The sequence below is a fragment of the Pocillopora verrucosa genome, chromosome 7 (genome assembly GCF_036669915.1).
Source record: "Pocillopora verrucosa isolate sample1 chromosome 7, ASM3666991v2, whole genome shotgun sequence".
NCBI lineage: Eukaryota > Metazoa > Cnidaria > Anthozoa > Scleractinia > Pocilloporidae > Pocillopora > Pocillopora verrucosa.
In genome coordinates, this window is record NC_089318.1 from 4,791,401 (window position 1) to 4,806,661 (window position 15,261).

General features: G+C 37.5%; 3 protein-coding genes across 3 annotated transcripts; 1 reads left to right on the forward strand and 2 right to left on the reverse strand.

Annotated features, from left to right (window-relative positions):
• Positions 1 to 904: 904 nt before the first annotated feature.
• On the reverse strand, positions 905 to 4,411 carry LOC131773073 (ZP domain-containing protein-like). The gene is made up of 5 exons (XM_059089036.2): positions 4,338 to 4,411; positions 3,666 to 4,049; positions 2,677 to 2,896; positions 1,480 to 1,838; positions 905 to 1,071 (listed from the first exon to the last, which is right to left on the reverse strand). Exons 1-5 carry the CDS (start codon positions 4,390 to 4,392, stop codon positions 905 to 907), a joined length of 1,185 nt encoding a protein of 394 aa, XP_058945019.2. The 5' UTR covers positions 4,393 to 4,411.
• Positions 4,412 to 8,644: 4,233 nt separating this feature from the next.
• LOC136282429 (D(1B) dopamine receptor-like) lies at positions 8,645 to 9,517 on the forward strand. Its single transcript, XM_066170086.1, has one exon. The coding sequence runs from the start codon at positions 8,645 to 8,647 to the stop codon at positions 9,515 to 9,517; it is 873 nt and encodes a 290-aa protein (XP_066026183.1).
• A 1,131-nt stretch (positions 9,518 to 10,648) lies between these two features.
• LOC131773081 (ZP domain-containing protein-like) lies at positions 10,649 to 13,790 on the reverse strand. Its single transcript, XM_059089045.2, has 5 exons — positions 13,717 to 13,790; positions 13,046 to 13,429; positions 12,400 to 12,619; positions 11,221 to 11,573; positions 10,649 to 10,815 (listed from the first exon to the last, which is right to left on the reverse strand). Exons 1-5 carry the CDS (start codon positions 13,769 to 13,771, stop codon positions 10,649 to 10,651), a joined length of 1,179 nt encoding a protein of 392 aa, XP_058945028.2. The 5' UTR covers positions 13,772 to 13,790.
• Between the last annotated feature and the right edge of the window lie 1,471 nt (positions 13,791 to 15,261).

The following is a 15,261-nucleotide window of genomic DNA, read 5'->3' on the forward strand; positions in this document are numbered from 1 at the left end:
TTCTGTTTTCCCCACTTTATACTATTTTAGCAACGACTAACTCTCCCTTTTTCCTCCTGAAAAGCGTGTGACCTGAAACAAATTCGAACGCTCGTTTCAGGTTTCAACACTCTATGGCGCTAAAACTGAGACTGATCGCGAAATAAAGGAAGAGTGCCTTTCCGTTCTTTAGCATACAAATATTCATGAAAAAAGTACCACAGAGATTGTATACTTAAGTCACCAAGGTGCTTATATTTTATTGCGATGCTGCTCGAGATTTCTAAATATTCTAAAACATTATACTGGTTTGGTGCCTCACCAACAAGACGGCTTAAGCCCGTTGAATTGCAAAGTAATTAGGCCCGCATGCGACTTGGGTATACTTAACAAGACTAGCATTAAGTTAGATATCATAAAAGCGTTAGAAAAATAACGACGCTGCCGTTGCTGTCCGGCATATAGAGTATAAAGTTTGTCATACGTGATAAAAATTTACGATACGTGGGACTCACTATGCCTGAAGTTATGTGTGAACTTAACGTTGTCTGTAAGGCTTGTGTGCTAGTTATAAGAAGTTGAAACAATGAGAGACTAAGAGTCCTTTATCTGAATCGCGTATAACAACTTCACTGTTACAGCTAATGAAATCAACCTTAACACTAAAGATAAGACAAAAATCCGATTGACTTTGAAAATTCTATTGATTCTCACCATCATTTGAAGAAAAAAGCCGATCAATCATTTATTCGTTTAAAAAAAGGGAAATGTTATGTCTAAATCAACATCCGCAACTCAACTGAATCTTGCTAAACTATAAGTTGCTTCATAAGACACATCATTCATTCAAATGAGTATTTCTTGGTAAATTCAAAAACCATAATATTGGTGCGTTTGCACAATACAGCTTATTGGTGTTTGCAGTTTAGGTGACCACGTGCAGATCTCCATTTTGCAAGCGTTTGTTGCGATAGCGAATGACAAGGTAGACAGTAGCGCAGATGACAGTTACAGCCGCAACACCACATACTGCTCCAACAATTGCCACCTTCTGGAAAGACTGGCTGGTCTCCTCTTGGTCTTCAGATGCAGCTGAAATGAAGCTAATAGATTTCAGGCTAATAGTAGGTAACAATAGTTAAATTATCGAGGGCGTAAGTAGATTATAATGTGAAAGCGTTCCGTTTTTATCAGTAGAGGCAGAGAAACTCAGAAAATATATGAAAAGGAACATTTCCATAGTCTTTCTGGAGGTTCTTGTCTAGCCTTTGTTAATTTTCTATAGTCTTCATTACGCTATATGATATTGCATATTGTTCCGTTTATATCATATCTGACGTATTCAAGTTATCTTCCACGTTCTACAATTTGCCCCGTGTGGCCTCTATTTCTAACTTGGACAGTTATCATGGAAAACCAGTCTTGGTTAGCAGAGAATGTGGAAAGCACCAAACAAAAATTCCTGTCCCATCACTAAAAGCCCTGTAAATCATAATTTACCTTCATCTTTGTTCAGTTCTTCTTGCTTAAAGGTGAATGGACCGTAGACAACATGATAAATCTGTGGCTCATCCACAGAATCAGAGATTGAACGACGTCTACGCCTCAGCACCGGTCTCGGAGGAACATCAGTGGTAGGATCACCTACGCAAGTGGCAGCATTATCTGGACATTGACATTTGGTATAGGCTACATCTGCCAAGCAAACTCTGAAATCGCAGTGGATGTAAACAGAAGCTCCTGCTTCTGCCCCAAAATACCGATAACTTTTGAGTGAGAAGATTTCATATTTGCTGCTTTCGGTACAACTGTATGACAATGTGTCGCTGAGGTCTTCGCTGACATCATCGCTGCCACAACTATAAAGAAATGATGAAAAATGGTATAATTAAGAAATGTCAGCATAATTCCTCTTACTATTTGAGGTGACACATTTTATCTTTAATGGACAAGATCCAGGTAAATCCATAGCATCGACTGTATGTTCTTGCCTGAGTTGATACCAGGCACTCAACGTACAATAATAGCTTCCTATGAAAACTACAATGGGAGGTTCCAATAAGGGTTTTGGGATGCTTACCATTTATTAGCAAGAAACTGAAAAAAATTGTGAATGGGTTTCATTATTTAAGGGAAGCTTTATTTCTTATAGAAATAAACAGTGTTACTTCTGATCAATGTTTGATCAGAAGTCAGTTAATATCTCACAGAAACTCTAGCAGAACTCTTTTTAATAAAGTTAAGTGTCAGTCTATCCGGGATATACACTGGCAGCCATCTTTCACTTAGATTGAGAACCACATTAAGTAATAATGATACCAAAACGGTCCACACAAACTGAGTTAAACGACGGTTCACACACAAAAGTATTGATTATTGGAATAAACTGAGTTATGATGCGATTACCTCATAAATCACGGTTGAAATTTAAATTTTGAAGTAATTCAGTTGCTCATTTGTATGCCTACATGCCGAATCAAATCCACATCTTTCTAAATGTTTTTCATTTTTAACCTCGTCAGATATTTTTACATTTCCTTTTTTTGAGGTGCTGGACTTACTGAGGAGCTCTTCGATGAGGTGGGTCCTGCTCTGTCTTAAATGTTATAAAATTAATATTCACTGTTATTATCATTGTTGTCGTAATTATATATTAGTCATTTATAACGTGCAAATTTTTATCACAGAAATTCTTACCCGTTGCTTATAAGAGTAAAGTTAGCACCAGTATCATCTGGATTATCGCTTTGTGATGAATAGCATCGCACAGGATACAAGTCAAGGTTGGGTGCATTGCTTTGAGTCTCGACTTCAGCTTTGAAGAAAATCTCTACATCCAGATCAACAGAGCCGTAAACGGGAGTTCTATGTATTTCGTCCATATACGCCATGAGAGAAAAGGTGAAAAATCCGTCATCTGAAAATGACAAAAGAGACCACAAAAGCCAGTAAGGAAAAGTAAAACAAAGCAAAAGAAATTTTAAAGGGAGTTCTATGTATGTCGTCCAGATATGCCATGAGAGAAAAGGTAAAAAATCCGTCATCTGAAAATGACAAAAGAGACCACAAAAGCCAGTAAGGAAAAGTAAAACAAAAGAGATTTTAAAAGACTTTCTCGAACACATTTGCATTTTTCAAGGATTTTGCTCGTTCTGCTAAAAGCAAGGCTAGATTAGCAAACTGAATGAAGTGCAGATGAGATATTTTTTCAATGATCTATAACTTCTACTCCAGTAGCAGTTACAGATCACTAATTGACGAAAAAAAACAGTTTAAAAATTCTACATTTTTTTCAGGTTAATTGATGATAAGAAGTCTTTTTGGACCGGCATGCTCTGGATAGTTCCGTAGCGTTAAGGATGAAAAGTAAAACTTTCTCTATCTCAAAACGAAATACGAATGCATTTTGTACGCATGCATGGCTGTCTTTCAAAATCATGCCAGGCTCTTATAAATATTTCTCGGCCACTTTATTTTTTGTATCAAATGGAAATCAAATCCACCATATCTTGACAAAGGGATTATTTGATTCTTTTTTTACCATCAGCCATTGAAGGAAGGCTGGTCAATATATTCGGTGGCAAAGGTTTGATAGACGCTCCTCAGGGATCTCCTCTTTGCACGAATACATTCTAAGATTGTTTATGTAAATTATACATGCTGTTATCTTAACCAGAGCTGCATACCTGTGTCGTTATCTGCTCGGTTCCTGATCGGCACAAAACTCGCCGAAGCTCTGCCTGCGTTATCGTAGTTACACGTGACGTAGTACAGGTGGTCATAAGTGCGCAACTGCTTTGTAACTGGATCACCTGCAGTCTTTTCAGCGCTGATTTTGAGGATGTATTGAACTTCTCCATCTTTCTGGTTTGACTCGTAAGCACAGTCAGGGAGGTGTAGAGCTTCATAGGTAACTGTTTCAGCACCATCATTAAGTGTTGGTTGACACGCTGCAGTGTTTGTCGAAGTTCTCCACTCTGGTGGGTCCCAAAATTCTAAATCATCCACGTTTGAGATCACTATACTCACAGTGTGATTGGAGTTACAAGTCACTGAGGCCGACGTCTGACCTGAGAGGGAGTGAAAAACAATTTTTTAACTCCAACTCCTTCATTTATGATGGGTAATAATGCATTCCATTTAATTGTAATTGTGAGAAAAGAGACACTTTATAATGATAAAATGTTAAGGAATCCAAATTAAACCGGCGAGGAAATCGCAGATTTAAATTCTTTTATCTCATAATTGCTTTTCGTCATGCTTAGATATAATCGTCAATTCATGAAGCCTACGAGGAATAGTAAATGGTTATAATAATTTTTGAATCAAGATGAATAAAGACGAGAGGAATGCGTTACCTTTTGTTTGATGTAAAACAAGCATAAATGTCGCCAAAAGAATTGCCCTCTTCATATTGATAATTAGGTTCTCGTGGATCTGTGGCAACAAAGAAATAGATAAATAGATGAAAGAATTGTAAAAAAAGTTCTTGAAAATCACGAGCAAATAGAAAACAATTTATTGAAAAAGGATAACCTGTGAAGCGGAATGAGGGGAAAAAAAAGGAAGAGATACGAGAAAAAAAAGCCGGACAAAGGAAAAAACACAACATCAACAAGTAGACAAAAATAAACCATAAAAAACAAGGTGCAAGATGAAGATAAACATCAGCAATAAGAATTTAAAGAAAAACAGAAAAGAGGATTGTAAGAATAACGGAAACAACTAAAAACATGAATTTTATCGTTCAAAGAATAGCATACATGATTTCTATTCATGACATTCTTACTTATTTTCTTCTCAGAGGGCACGGTAACGAACTCTACGATCTGATTGGTTCTTAGCGCAGTCCGTGTACATATATGTTATTCACCAGCCGGGAGGTCCGTATTGGGAAAAACTGTGCTTGAGGTCTACGGTCTCGGGCGGTAATCAAGACAGAGGGCACAGTTTTTCCTAATACGAACCGACTGACTATCCGGCCGACTATTCGAATTTAGTTTTGTGGAGGAACAACCAGATTTACACACGCCATTGCAGTAAACAAACGAGCAAACTCTCACAACTTCATAATACAAAATTTGAATTTACTTACAATTACTTTTCTTGCCATTTAATAACTAAACAGAGGTAAACCTTCGAACATTAATTTATCGTCGATGAGAGTGAATATTACTTTCCGAAAGATCATTGACTGTTTTTGAAGAAAACATAAGCATCGCGACATTCCCAGCTAAATTAGTTCCGTTTTTTCAAAAGTGTGCATGCGTTTTTTTTATTCTTACGCGCTTTCTTATCGACAGGTGTCATATTGTGACAGATATAATTGTAAAAAAAAAAAAGTTTCAAAGTTTGTTTGGAAACCTTTCAAATCACCTTTATCATTACGCAATGCAAAATGTTTCGGTGAAGCATCTCTCTTTAATTTGCACAACTTCTATTTCAACTAACGTTTACTCGCTAAAAAATTGTTCCGTTTATTGAAGATCTTGTCGTATTTACAGCCCTAAATCATTCGGGTTCTTTTGGAAAGAATTTCGTGAAGTTTAAGAAAAAAAATAAAAATGTTATCCATCAACCTAGGTCAGTCCGTATTGGAAAAAAACTGTGCCCTTGGTCTTGAGTACCTCAAGACCAAGGGCACAGTTTTTCTCAATATGGACCTCCCCGGCTGGCGATTAACATATATTTCTTATGCGGACGATTCCCATTTTCAAAATAATAAAACAATTCCTTTATAATGATTTACAACTATGTTAAGAATGAAACTTTAGCACAATAGCTTTATATGTGATCTTTCGACGAGAACAAAACTGCCAATGTCACATCGTGACTTCTAGAACTGTTTTGTTGTTTGTTTGTTTGAAGCGGCTTACAAACAATACTTTGCCACAGGGAAAGGTCGTGAATTCTTTTATATGTATGTCACAAGAACACAATAGGCTCTTACCTTAACATTAAAACTCAGCTGGTTTAAAACTTGGTGCTTTATCCCTTTGAGGTGCCCTTTTCGTTGAATAATCCAATGATTTTTGGCTTGAATATGTTAAAGGTGCTAATGAAAGCCGCCGGCAGTTATTTACGTTTGAATCTTCAACTAAGCGTGGAAGGCGCTTGCAGAGTATTGACTGAGTGATATTGCTAGGGACCGAAAAAACAGTTTTCAACCCGAACAGGTGAAATGCAAAGAATTAAGCGACAAAATGTTTCTCGATAAGTCAGCAAGACATGATTAAAACAGGCAACTGAGAAAATCAAAAACCTGCTTCACGAGCTTAGCTGCGGCCTGAAGAATTGGACCGAAACATTCAGGTTTAAACGTGATTGAATTCAATGAGTGGCTTGCTAACTGAAGTTCATTTCAGATCAATTCACCATTCTCAACTAAATCTGTTATAGTGGTTGTGTCTGGCTCTGATAAAAGTGAAAATACAGAATTTTATTTTCGTGACTTCGTGAACTGCCTTATTATTTCTTTGTTTTGTTCTAAAAATTCCGTAAATAGCGATGAGAAATCATTGCCTCAAGGCGAAACAACACTTTCTTTGATCGCACGACTTACTTAGCACTGAACCCAAAGGTGAAATTTCGTTACGAAACATTTCTTTGATTCAATATACCTTTTCTTGAGTATTGTTTTTACAGCTTGTAGATGATAGAGAAGCTGTATTATTTTTCCTCAGATCGTAAGTTGAAGTCTAAGCCCTCAGTGAAGCGTTGAAAGTGATAGGTGGCGAAGCCAAAAAAAAAAGCCGAAAAAGCTCGCCTTTCCGTATAATTTACGATTTTCAGGGAGAGGAATAATTTTATATTCTTTGCTAGGAATTTTAACTTCTTGGGTCACAATCCGGATTAACTGACACCCTCCATCAAGACAAAAATATTATTACAGTGGCACTGAAACAATTTTTTCACTTAATACTACGACTTCATCGTTTAGTTCGAGAGCCCTGTATTTTTGTGGAAAGCATTTCTATTTTACCCTTATCCCAAAAGATGACGAGAAAAATTCAAACACATGCTTTCAAACTTACCAAAAGTTTCCTCCTCTATCGAATAAACAAACACGGTGACAGAACTGAACTGTGAATTAACAAGACGCGATAATTGATTATTTCCTTTGAAAATAAAAGAGAAAAGGCAATGAAAATTATAGACAGAACTTATGGAAACTGCTTGCTTTAACAGTATTGTTACCTCTCCGGAGTCTGATAGCCAACTGAAAGTAGTTATTTCTTGCCGAACTATTTTTGCAATAAACAAAAAGCGAAAGGCGGAATTAATGTCAGTAAGAATGGGACTATATTGAAACTTAAGAGCAAAACTGAAGCGTTAATTAAAGTCATTGTGCGTAACGGTGCTCTCTTACAGGGTTGGCGATAAAGGGTTTAAGGTCATACGTGATTAAGGTCAAACTAACTGATGTCTGACACACGAACTTTACGTAAAGCCAGCGTGATTCTTGAATTTATGAAGTAGCGTGAGGCATGATTTGCCTCCTGAAATAAACGTTACCCACTGACTTTTTTTGTTTGAGTTCAAGAAAACTTCAAACTTTCTATGAAATCCTTGTGCGTAAGAAGAGAGATCTGAAGTTGTCCCTTTTTATATGAGTAAAGCGTGAATTTTTCTGAAATTTGTGAGTGAAACGGGATCAGTCCCACCCCCCCCCCACCTTTACTTCGCTACCCACTTACAGATCATATGCTACTTTAAACTGACCTCGCCAAGTATCTGGAGTGAACTACTAAGTGGCAGCTATGTCTTCACGAAGACAAGTACGAGGCTATGCACATCATTCACTCACGCGATGAGTCAGTTATCATATGCACTTCGGGTGACCCTATGAAAAACGTGAACAATTCAAAGATATCTGTGTTACGATATGAAAGGATCTCTCAGGACAACTATTTCAATATGACTGTAGATTCAAAAGTTATCAAGCACTCTGTCTGTTAGTTAATTAAGCTGAGATCTAGATATCTTTTTATCCGTAACGTCTTAGCTATTTATTTTGGTTGTTTATTCTATGTATTACGGGCGAAAGACAAAGGATGGACCTCGTAACTCCCTTTTGCAAGAAGAATTTTAATTTCAGATCTTGTTTGTACGTCATTTGTTTTCACGAGCGTGGGTCAGAGAAAAAACCTGAACTTCTAACTTCAGTTAGAATCGAGACAAAGACCTCTGAATTTTGCGCTCGGTTACGCTACCACTCTCAATAGTGAGGATTGGTCATCATTTAGCACCTTGGAAGGGGGGTCGGATAGAGGAGAAGGGAGGGGGGGGGGACTTTGGCAAGTGTTAGTATAATCACGACGCTGCCGTTGTTGTGCAGCAAATAGAGAGTAAACTTTGTCCTAAGTATTAAAACTAACAATTCTTGTTCCCCACAACGTTTGAAATTTCGTGTGAACTTAACGTTGGCTAGAAGGCTTGTGTGCAAGGTGTTGAAACAATGAGAGATTAAAACGAAGGGTCGTTTATTTGAACCGCGCATATCAGAGTGACAGGCGAATATAGGATTACAACGACCTCACTGTTTGAACTAATGAAATCAACCTTGACAAAAATTCGCTTAACCTTGAAAATTCTATTGATTCCCACTATCATCTGAAGAAAAAAGCCGATTAATCATTCATTCGTTTGAAAAAAAAAAGAGGTGATGAATACGACTTCCGAAGTTCCTGGTTCATCGCGCTCACCATCGTATGTTTTGCTGGTGTTTTTTCAGGCCTTGGCTTTTCTCATCATTGTAGGAAACTCTCTCGTGATAACAACCTACAGACGCAATGCTTTTCTTCACACACGCACTAATATCTTTATCGTGAGCCTGGTTGTTTCAGATTTACTGGTTGGAGCTGTATCCGTGTCGATATGGACTGATTTCACGTTTGTTAATCTCCAGAATATCCTAATACATTTGCCGGAGATTTATTTGTGTTTTGATATATTTAGTGCCTTGGCCTCCATCTTTCATTTTACAGCAATTGCTATCGAACTTTGCTATGTAATTTCGAGGCCATTTACCTACGGCACGTTAACGACTCGTGTGTACAAAACCTCGATATCAACAGCATGGCTTGTAGCAGTGATCATGGCGGCACTCTCGCAAATGCAAAGATCGATAACGCTTAAAAGAGCATATACAGTCTCCGTTTTCACTGTCGGCTTCGTGTTACCAACTATTTTGATACTGACAATGTACACAAAGATCTTCCGAACTACAAGTTCGCTGGTTCGTAGAACCCCGGGCTTGGACACGGCAGAAGCCGTTGCTTGCAAAGTCCGTGAAGAGCGAAAAGTTGCCTTGACCTTCAGCATTTTAACAGGTTTGTTCCTCATGGCCTGGACGCCTTTCTTTGTTCTTTCAATGCTGGCTGAGTTCTGTGCAGGCTGTTTGCCTATAGGGGACGGTATGACTGCGTTAGTGATATTCGTAAAATGGATGCATCATTCAAACAGCGCAGTTAATCCGAATAAAAGAGAAAAGGCAATGAAAATCATAGACAGAACTCATCAAAATTTCTTGCTTTAACAGTGTTGTTACCTCTCCGGAGTCTGATGGCCATGAGATACGCTGTATCGAAATTGTATATTTCGGTTATGTCACAATAAAATTTACCTGATTCTTCTTAAGGCTCTGTAGTATTGTAATGATCACCCATTCATTGGCAGTCAGTTTTCTTTTTCCCCACTTTATACTACTAAGCAACGACTATTCCCCCCTTTTCCCTCCTGAAAAGCGTGTGATCCCCCCCCCCAAAAAAAAATTTTCCATTCCCCCTCAGGCGATAAACCGTGACTGGTCGTTAAGGAAACATCAGGAATCAATCACATCAATTGTTCAAGTGCCTGTTGAATATTTTTCTGTGTCTTCCCTTGTCACAAAGACCAAGGATTCCTTCTATGTTAAAGAACGAAACAAATTCGAACGCTCCTTTCAGATTTTAACACTCTATGGCGCTAAAACTGAGACTGATCGCCAAATAAAGGAAGAGTGCCTTTCCGTTCTTTAGTATACAAATATTCATGAAAAAAAATATCACCATAGAGATTGTATCCTTAGTCACCGAGGTGCTTTTATTTTATTGCGATGCTGCTCGAGATTTCTAAATATTCTAAAACATTACACTGGTACTGGTGCCTCACCAACAAGGCGGCTTACGTCCGTTGAATGGCAAAGCTATTAGGCCCGCATGCGACTTGGGTATACTTAACAAGACTAGCATTAGCCTGAAATTGTGTGTAAACTTAATGTTGTCTGTAAGGCTTGTGTGCAAGTTTTGAAAAGTTGATACAATGTGAGACTAAAACGAAGGGTCGTTTATAATTATCTGAATGAACAATGACTTGCAAATATAGGCGTACAACGATTTCACTGTTATAGCTAACGAAATCAACCTTACCACTAAAGATAAGACAAAAATCCGATTGAATTTGAAGTTCTATTGATTCCCACCATACTCTGAAGAAAAAAGCCGATTCATCATTTATTCGTTTAAAAAAAGCGAAATTTTTATGTCTAAATCAACATCCGCAACTCAACTAAATCTTGCTAAACTACTAGTTGCTTCATAAGTCACATCATTCATTGAGTATTTCTTGGTAAATTCAAAAAGCATAACATTCCTGCGTTTGCACAATATAGCTTAATGGTGTTTGCAGTTTAGGTGACCACGTACAGATCTCCATTTTGCGAGCGTTTGTTGCGATAGCGAATGACAAGGTAGACAGTAGCGCAGATGACAGCTACAGCTACAACACCACATACTGCTCCAACAATTGCTACCATCTGGAAAGACTGGCTGGTCTCCTCTTGGTCTTCAGATGCAACTGAAATGAAGCCGATAGATTTTAGGTTAATAGTAGTTAACAATAGTTAAACTATCCAGGGCGTAAGTAGATTATAATGTTAAAACGTTCCGTGTCTATCAGTAAAGGCAGAGAAACTGAAAATATATGAAAAGGAACATTTCCATAGTCTTTCTGGAGCTTCTTGTCCAGCCTCTGTTAATTTTCTGTAGTCTTCATTACGCTATATGATATTGCATATGGTTCCGTTTGTATCATATCTGACGTATTCAAGTTATCTTCTAGATTCTACAAGGTGCCCCGTGCGGCCTCTATTTCTAACTTGGTCAGTTATTATGGAAAACCAGTCTTGGTTAGCAGAGGATGTCGAAAGCACCTGACAAAATTCCTGTTCCATTAATAAAAGCCCTATGAATTATCATTTACCTTCATCTTTGTTAAGTTCTTCCTGCTTAAAGGTTAATGGACCGTAGACAACATGATAAAGCTGTGACTCATCCACGGAATCGGAGATTGAACGACGTCTACGCATCTGTGCTTGTGTAACATCCATGGAAGGATAACCTACGCAAGAGGTAGCATTATCTGGACATTGACATTTGGTATTGACTACATTTGCCAAGCAAACTCTGAAATCGCAGTGGATGTAAACATAAGCTCCGGCTTCTGCCCCAAAATACCGGTAAGTTTTGAGTGAGAACATTTCATATTTGTCGCCATCGGTACAATTGTATGTCAATGTGTCGTCGAGGTCTTCGCTGACAGCATCGCTGCCACAACTACGAAGTAATGATAACAAATGGTACAATTAATTAATGTAAGTATATTTCCTCTTACTATTTGAGGTAACAATGTCTTAAATTAACAATTATCTTTAATGGACAAGATCCAGGTAAATCCATAGCATCGGCTGTATGTTCTTTACTGAGTTGATACCAGGCACACAGCATACAAGAATAGCTGCCTACGAAAACTACAATGGTAGGTTCTTTGGAAGGCTTACCATTTATTGGCAAGGAACTGAAAAAAATTGTGAATGGGTTTCATTATTTAAGGGGAGCTTTATTTCTTCTAGAAATAAACAATGTTACTCACTCATGTTTGACACTGTCTCACAGAAACCCTGGCAGAACTCTTTATGATAAAGTTAAGTGTCAGTCTATCTGGGGTTTACACTGGCGGCCATCTTTCACTTAGATTAAGAACCACAGTGAGTAATAATGATACCAAAAAATTTCAACACAAACTGGGATAAACGACGCTTTACATACAGAAGTATTGATTATTGGAACAAACTGAGCAATGATGCGATTACCTCATAAATCACGATTGAAACTCGAATTTTGAAGTAATTCATTTGTACATTTGTATGCATATATGCCAAATCAAATCCACATCTTTCTAGATGTTTTTCACTTTTAACCTCGTCAGATATTTTTACATTTCCTTTTTTTGAGGTGCTAAACCTCACTGAGGAGCTCTTCGATGAGGTGGGTCCTGCTCTGGCTAAAATGTTATAAAATTATTATTGATTATTATTATCATAGTTGTCGTAATTATATATTAGTCATGTATACCGGGCAAATTTTTCTCAGAAATTCTTACCCGTTTCTTATAAGAGTAAAGTTAGCACCAGTATCATCTGGATTATTGCTTTGTGATGAATAGCATCGCACAGGGTACAAGTCAAGGTTGGGTGCATTGCTTTGAGTCTCGACTTCAGCTTTGAAGAAAATCTCTACATCCAGATCGACAGAGCCGTAAACGGGTATCTTATGTTCGTCGTCCATATACGCCATGAGAGAAAAGGTGAAAACTCCGCCCTCTAAAAATGACAAAAGAGACCACAAAAGCCAGTAAGGAAAATTAAAACAAAGCAAAAGAAATTTTAAAATACTTTATCGAACACATTTGCATTATTCAAGGATTTTGCTCGTCCTGATAAATGCAAGGCTAGATTAGTAAACTGAATGCAGTGTAGTTGAGATATCTTTTCAATGATCTGTAACTGCTACTCCAGTACTCTACTCCAAATGTTTCTCTGCCACTTTATTTTTTATATCAAATTGAAATCAAATCCACCATATCTTGACAAAGGGATTATTTGTTCCTTTTTTTCCATCAGCCACTGAAGGAAGGCTGGTCAATATATTCGGTGGCAAAGGTTTGATAGACGCTCCTCAGGAATCTCCTCTTTGCAGGAATGCATTCTGAGATTGTTATGTAAATTATACATGCTGTTGCTGCATACCTGTGTCGTTAGCCCCTCGGTTCTTGATCGGTACAAAACTCGCCGAAGCTCTGCCAGTGTTATCGTAGTTACACGTGACGTAGTACAGGTGGTCATAAGTGTGCAACTGCTTTGTAACTGGATCACCTGCAGTCTTTTCAGCGCTGATTTTGAGGATGTATTGAACTTCTCCATCTTTCTGGTTTGACTCGTAAGCACAGTCAGGGAGGTATAGAGCTTCATAGGTAACTGTTTCAGCATCATTATCAAGTGTGGGTTGACACGCTGCAGTGTTTGTCGATGTTCTCCACTCTGGTGGGTCCCAAAATTCTACATCATCCACGTTTGAGATCACTATACTCACAGTGTGATTGGAGTTACAAGTCACTGAGGCCGACGTCTGACCTGACAGGGAGTGAAAAACAATTTTTAACTCTAACTCTTTCATTTATGAAGGGTAATAATACATTCCATTTAGTTGTAGTTGTGAGAAAAGAGACACTTTATAATGACAAAATGTTAAGGAATCCAAATTAAACCGGCGAGAAAATCGCAGATTTAAATTCCTTTATTTCATAATTGCTTTTCGTAATGCTTAGATATAATCGTCAATTCATGAAGCCTACGAGGAATTGTAAATGGTATTAATAATTTTTGAATCAAGATGAATAAAGACGAGAGGAATGCGTTACCTTTTGTTTGATGTAAAACAAGCATAAATGTCGCCAAAAGAATTGCCCTCTTCATATTTAAAATTTGGTTCTCGTGGATCTGTGGCAACAAAGAAATAGATAAATAGATGAAAGAATTGTGAAAAAGTTGTTGAAAATCACGAGCAAATAGAAAACAATTTATTGAAAAAGGATAAGCTGTGAAGCAGAATGAGGAAAAAAAAAGGAAGACATATGAGAAAAAAAAGCCGGACAAAGGAAAAAACACAACATCAACAAGTAGACAAAAACAAACCATAAAAAACTAAGTGCGAGGTGAAAATAAACATCAGCAATAACAATTTAAAGAAAAACATAGAAGAGGATTGTAAGAACAGGGGAAACAACAAAGAGACCTCGGGCACAGTTTTTCTCAAAACGGACAATAGCTTTATATGTGATCATTTGACGAGAACAAAACTGCCAATGTCACATGGTGACTTCTAGAACTGTTTTGTGGTTTGTTTGTTTGAAGTGGCGTTCTAATAACACTTTGCCACAAGCAAAATCCATGAATTCTTTTATATGTATGTCACAAGAATACAATAGGCTCTGACCTTAACAGCAAAATTCAGTTGGTTTAAAACTTGGTGCTTTGTCCCTTTGAGGTGCCCTTTCCGTTGAATAATACAATGATTTTTGGCTTGAATATGTTAAAGGTGCTAATGAAAAGCTTGAGGAAGTTATTTACGTTTGAATCTCCAACTAAGCGTGGAAGGCGCTTGCAGAGTATTGACAATACATTGGGGACTGAAAAAACAGTTTTCAATCCGAATAGGTGAAATGCAAAGAATTAAGCGACAAAATGTTTCTCGAGAAGTCAGCAAGACATGATTAAAAAAGGCAACTCAAAAAAATCAAAAACCAGTTTCACGAGCTTAGCTGTGGCCTGAATAATTGGACCGAAACACTCAGGCTTAAACGTAATTGAATTCAATGAGTGGCTTGCTAGCTGAAGTCCATTTCAGATCAATTCACCATTCTTAACTACATCTGTTATAGTGGATTGTGTCTGGCTCTAATAAAAGTAAAAATACAGAATTATATTTTCGTGACTTCGTGAACTGCCTTATTATTTCTTTGTTTGTTCTAAAATTCCGTAAATAGCGATGAGAAAGCATTGCCTCAAGGTGAAACAATACTTTCTTTGACCGCACGACTTACTTGACACTGAACCCAAAGGTGAAATTTCGATACTTTGAAACATTTCTTCGATTCAATATACCTTTTCTTGAGTATTGTTTTTACAGCTTGTAGATGATAGAGAAGCTGTATTACTTTACCTCAGATCGTAAGTTGAAGTCTAAGCCCTCAGTGAAGCGTTGAAAATGATAGGTGGAGGTTATTAAAAGTCAATAAAATACAAGCACATAAGGCAAAAAGCACGAAAAGGTGAAAAATACTAAATAAAAAAATGTTCGCTGAAAAAATTCTGCAAAACGAGTTTGATGAAAGTAATAGCAAAACAAGTTCACTTTGAGCTGAGGACGGTGTGGACAGTAGATTAGTTTGTGTACCCTTTCCATA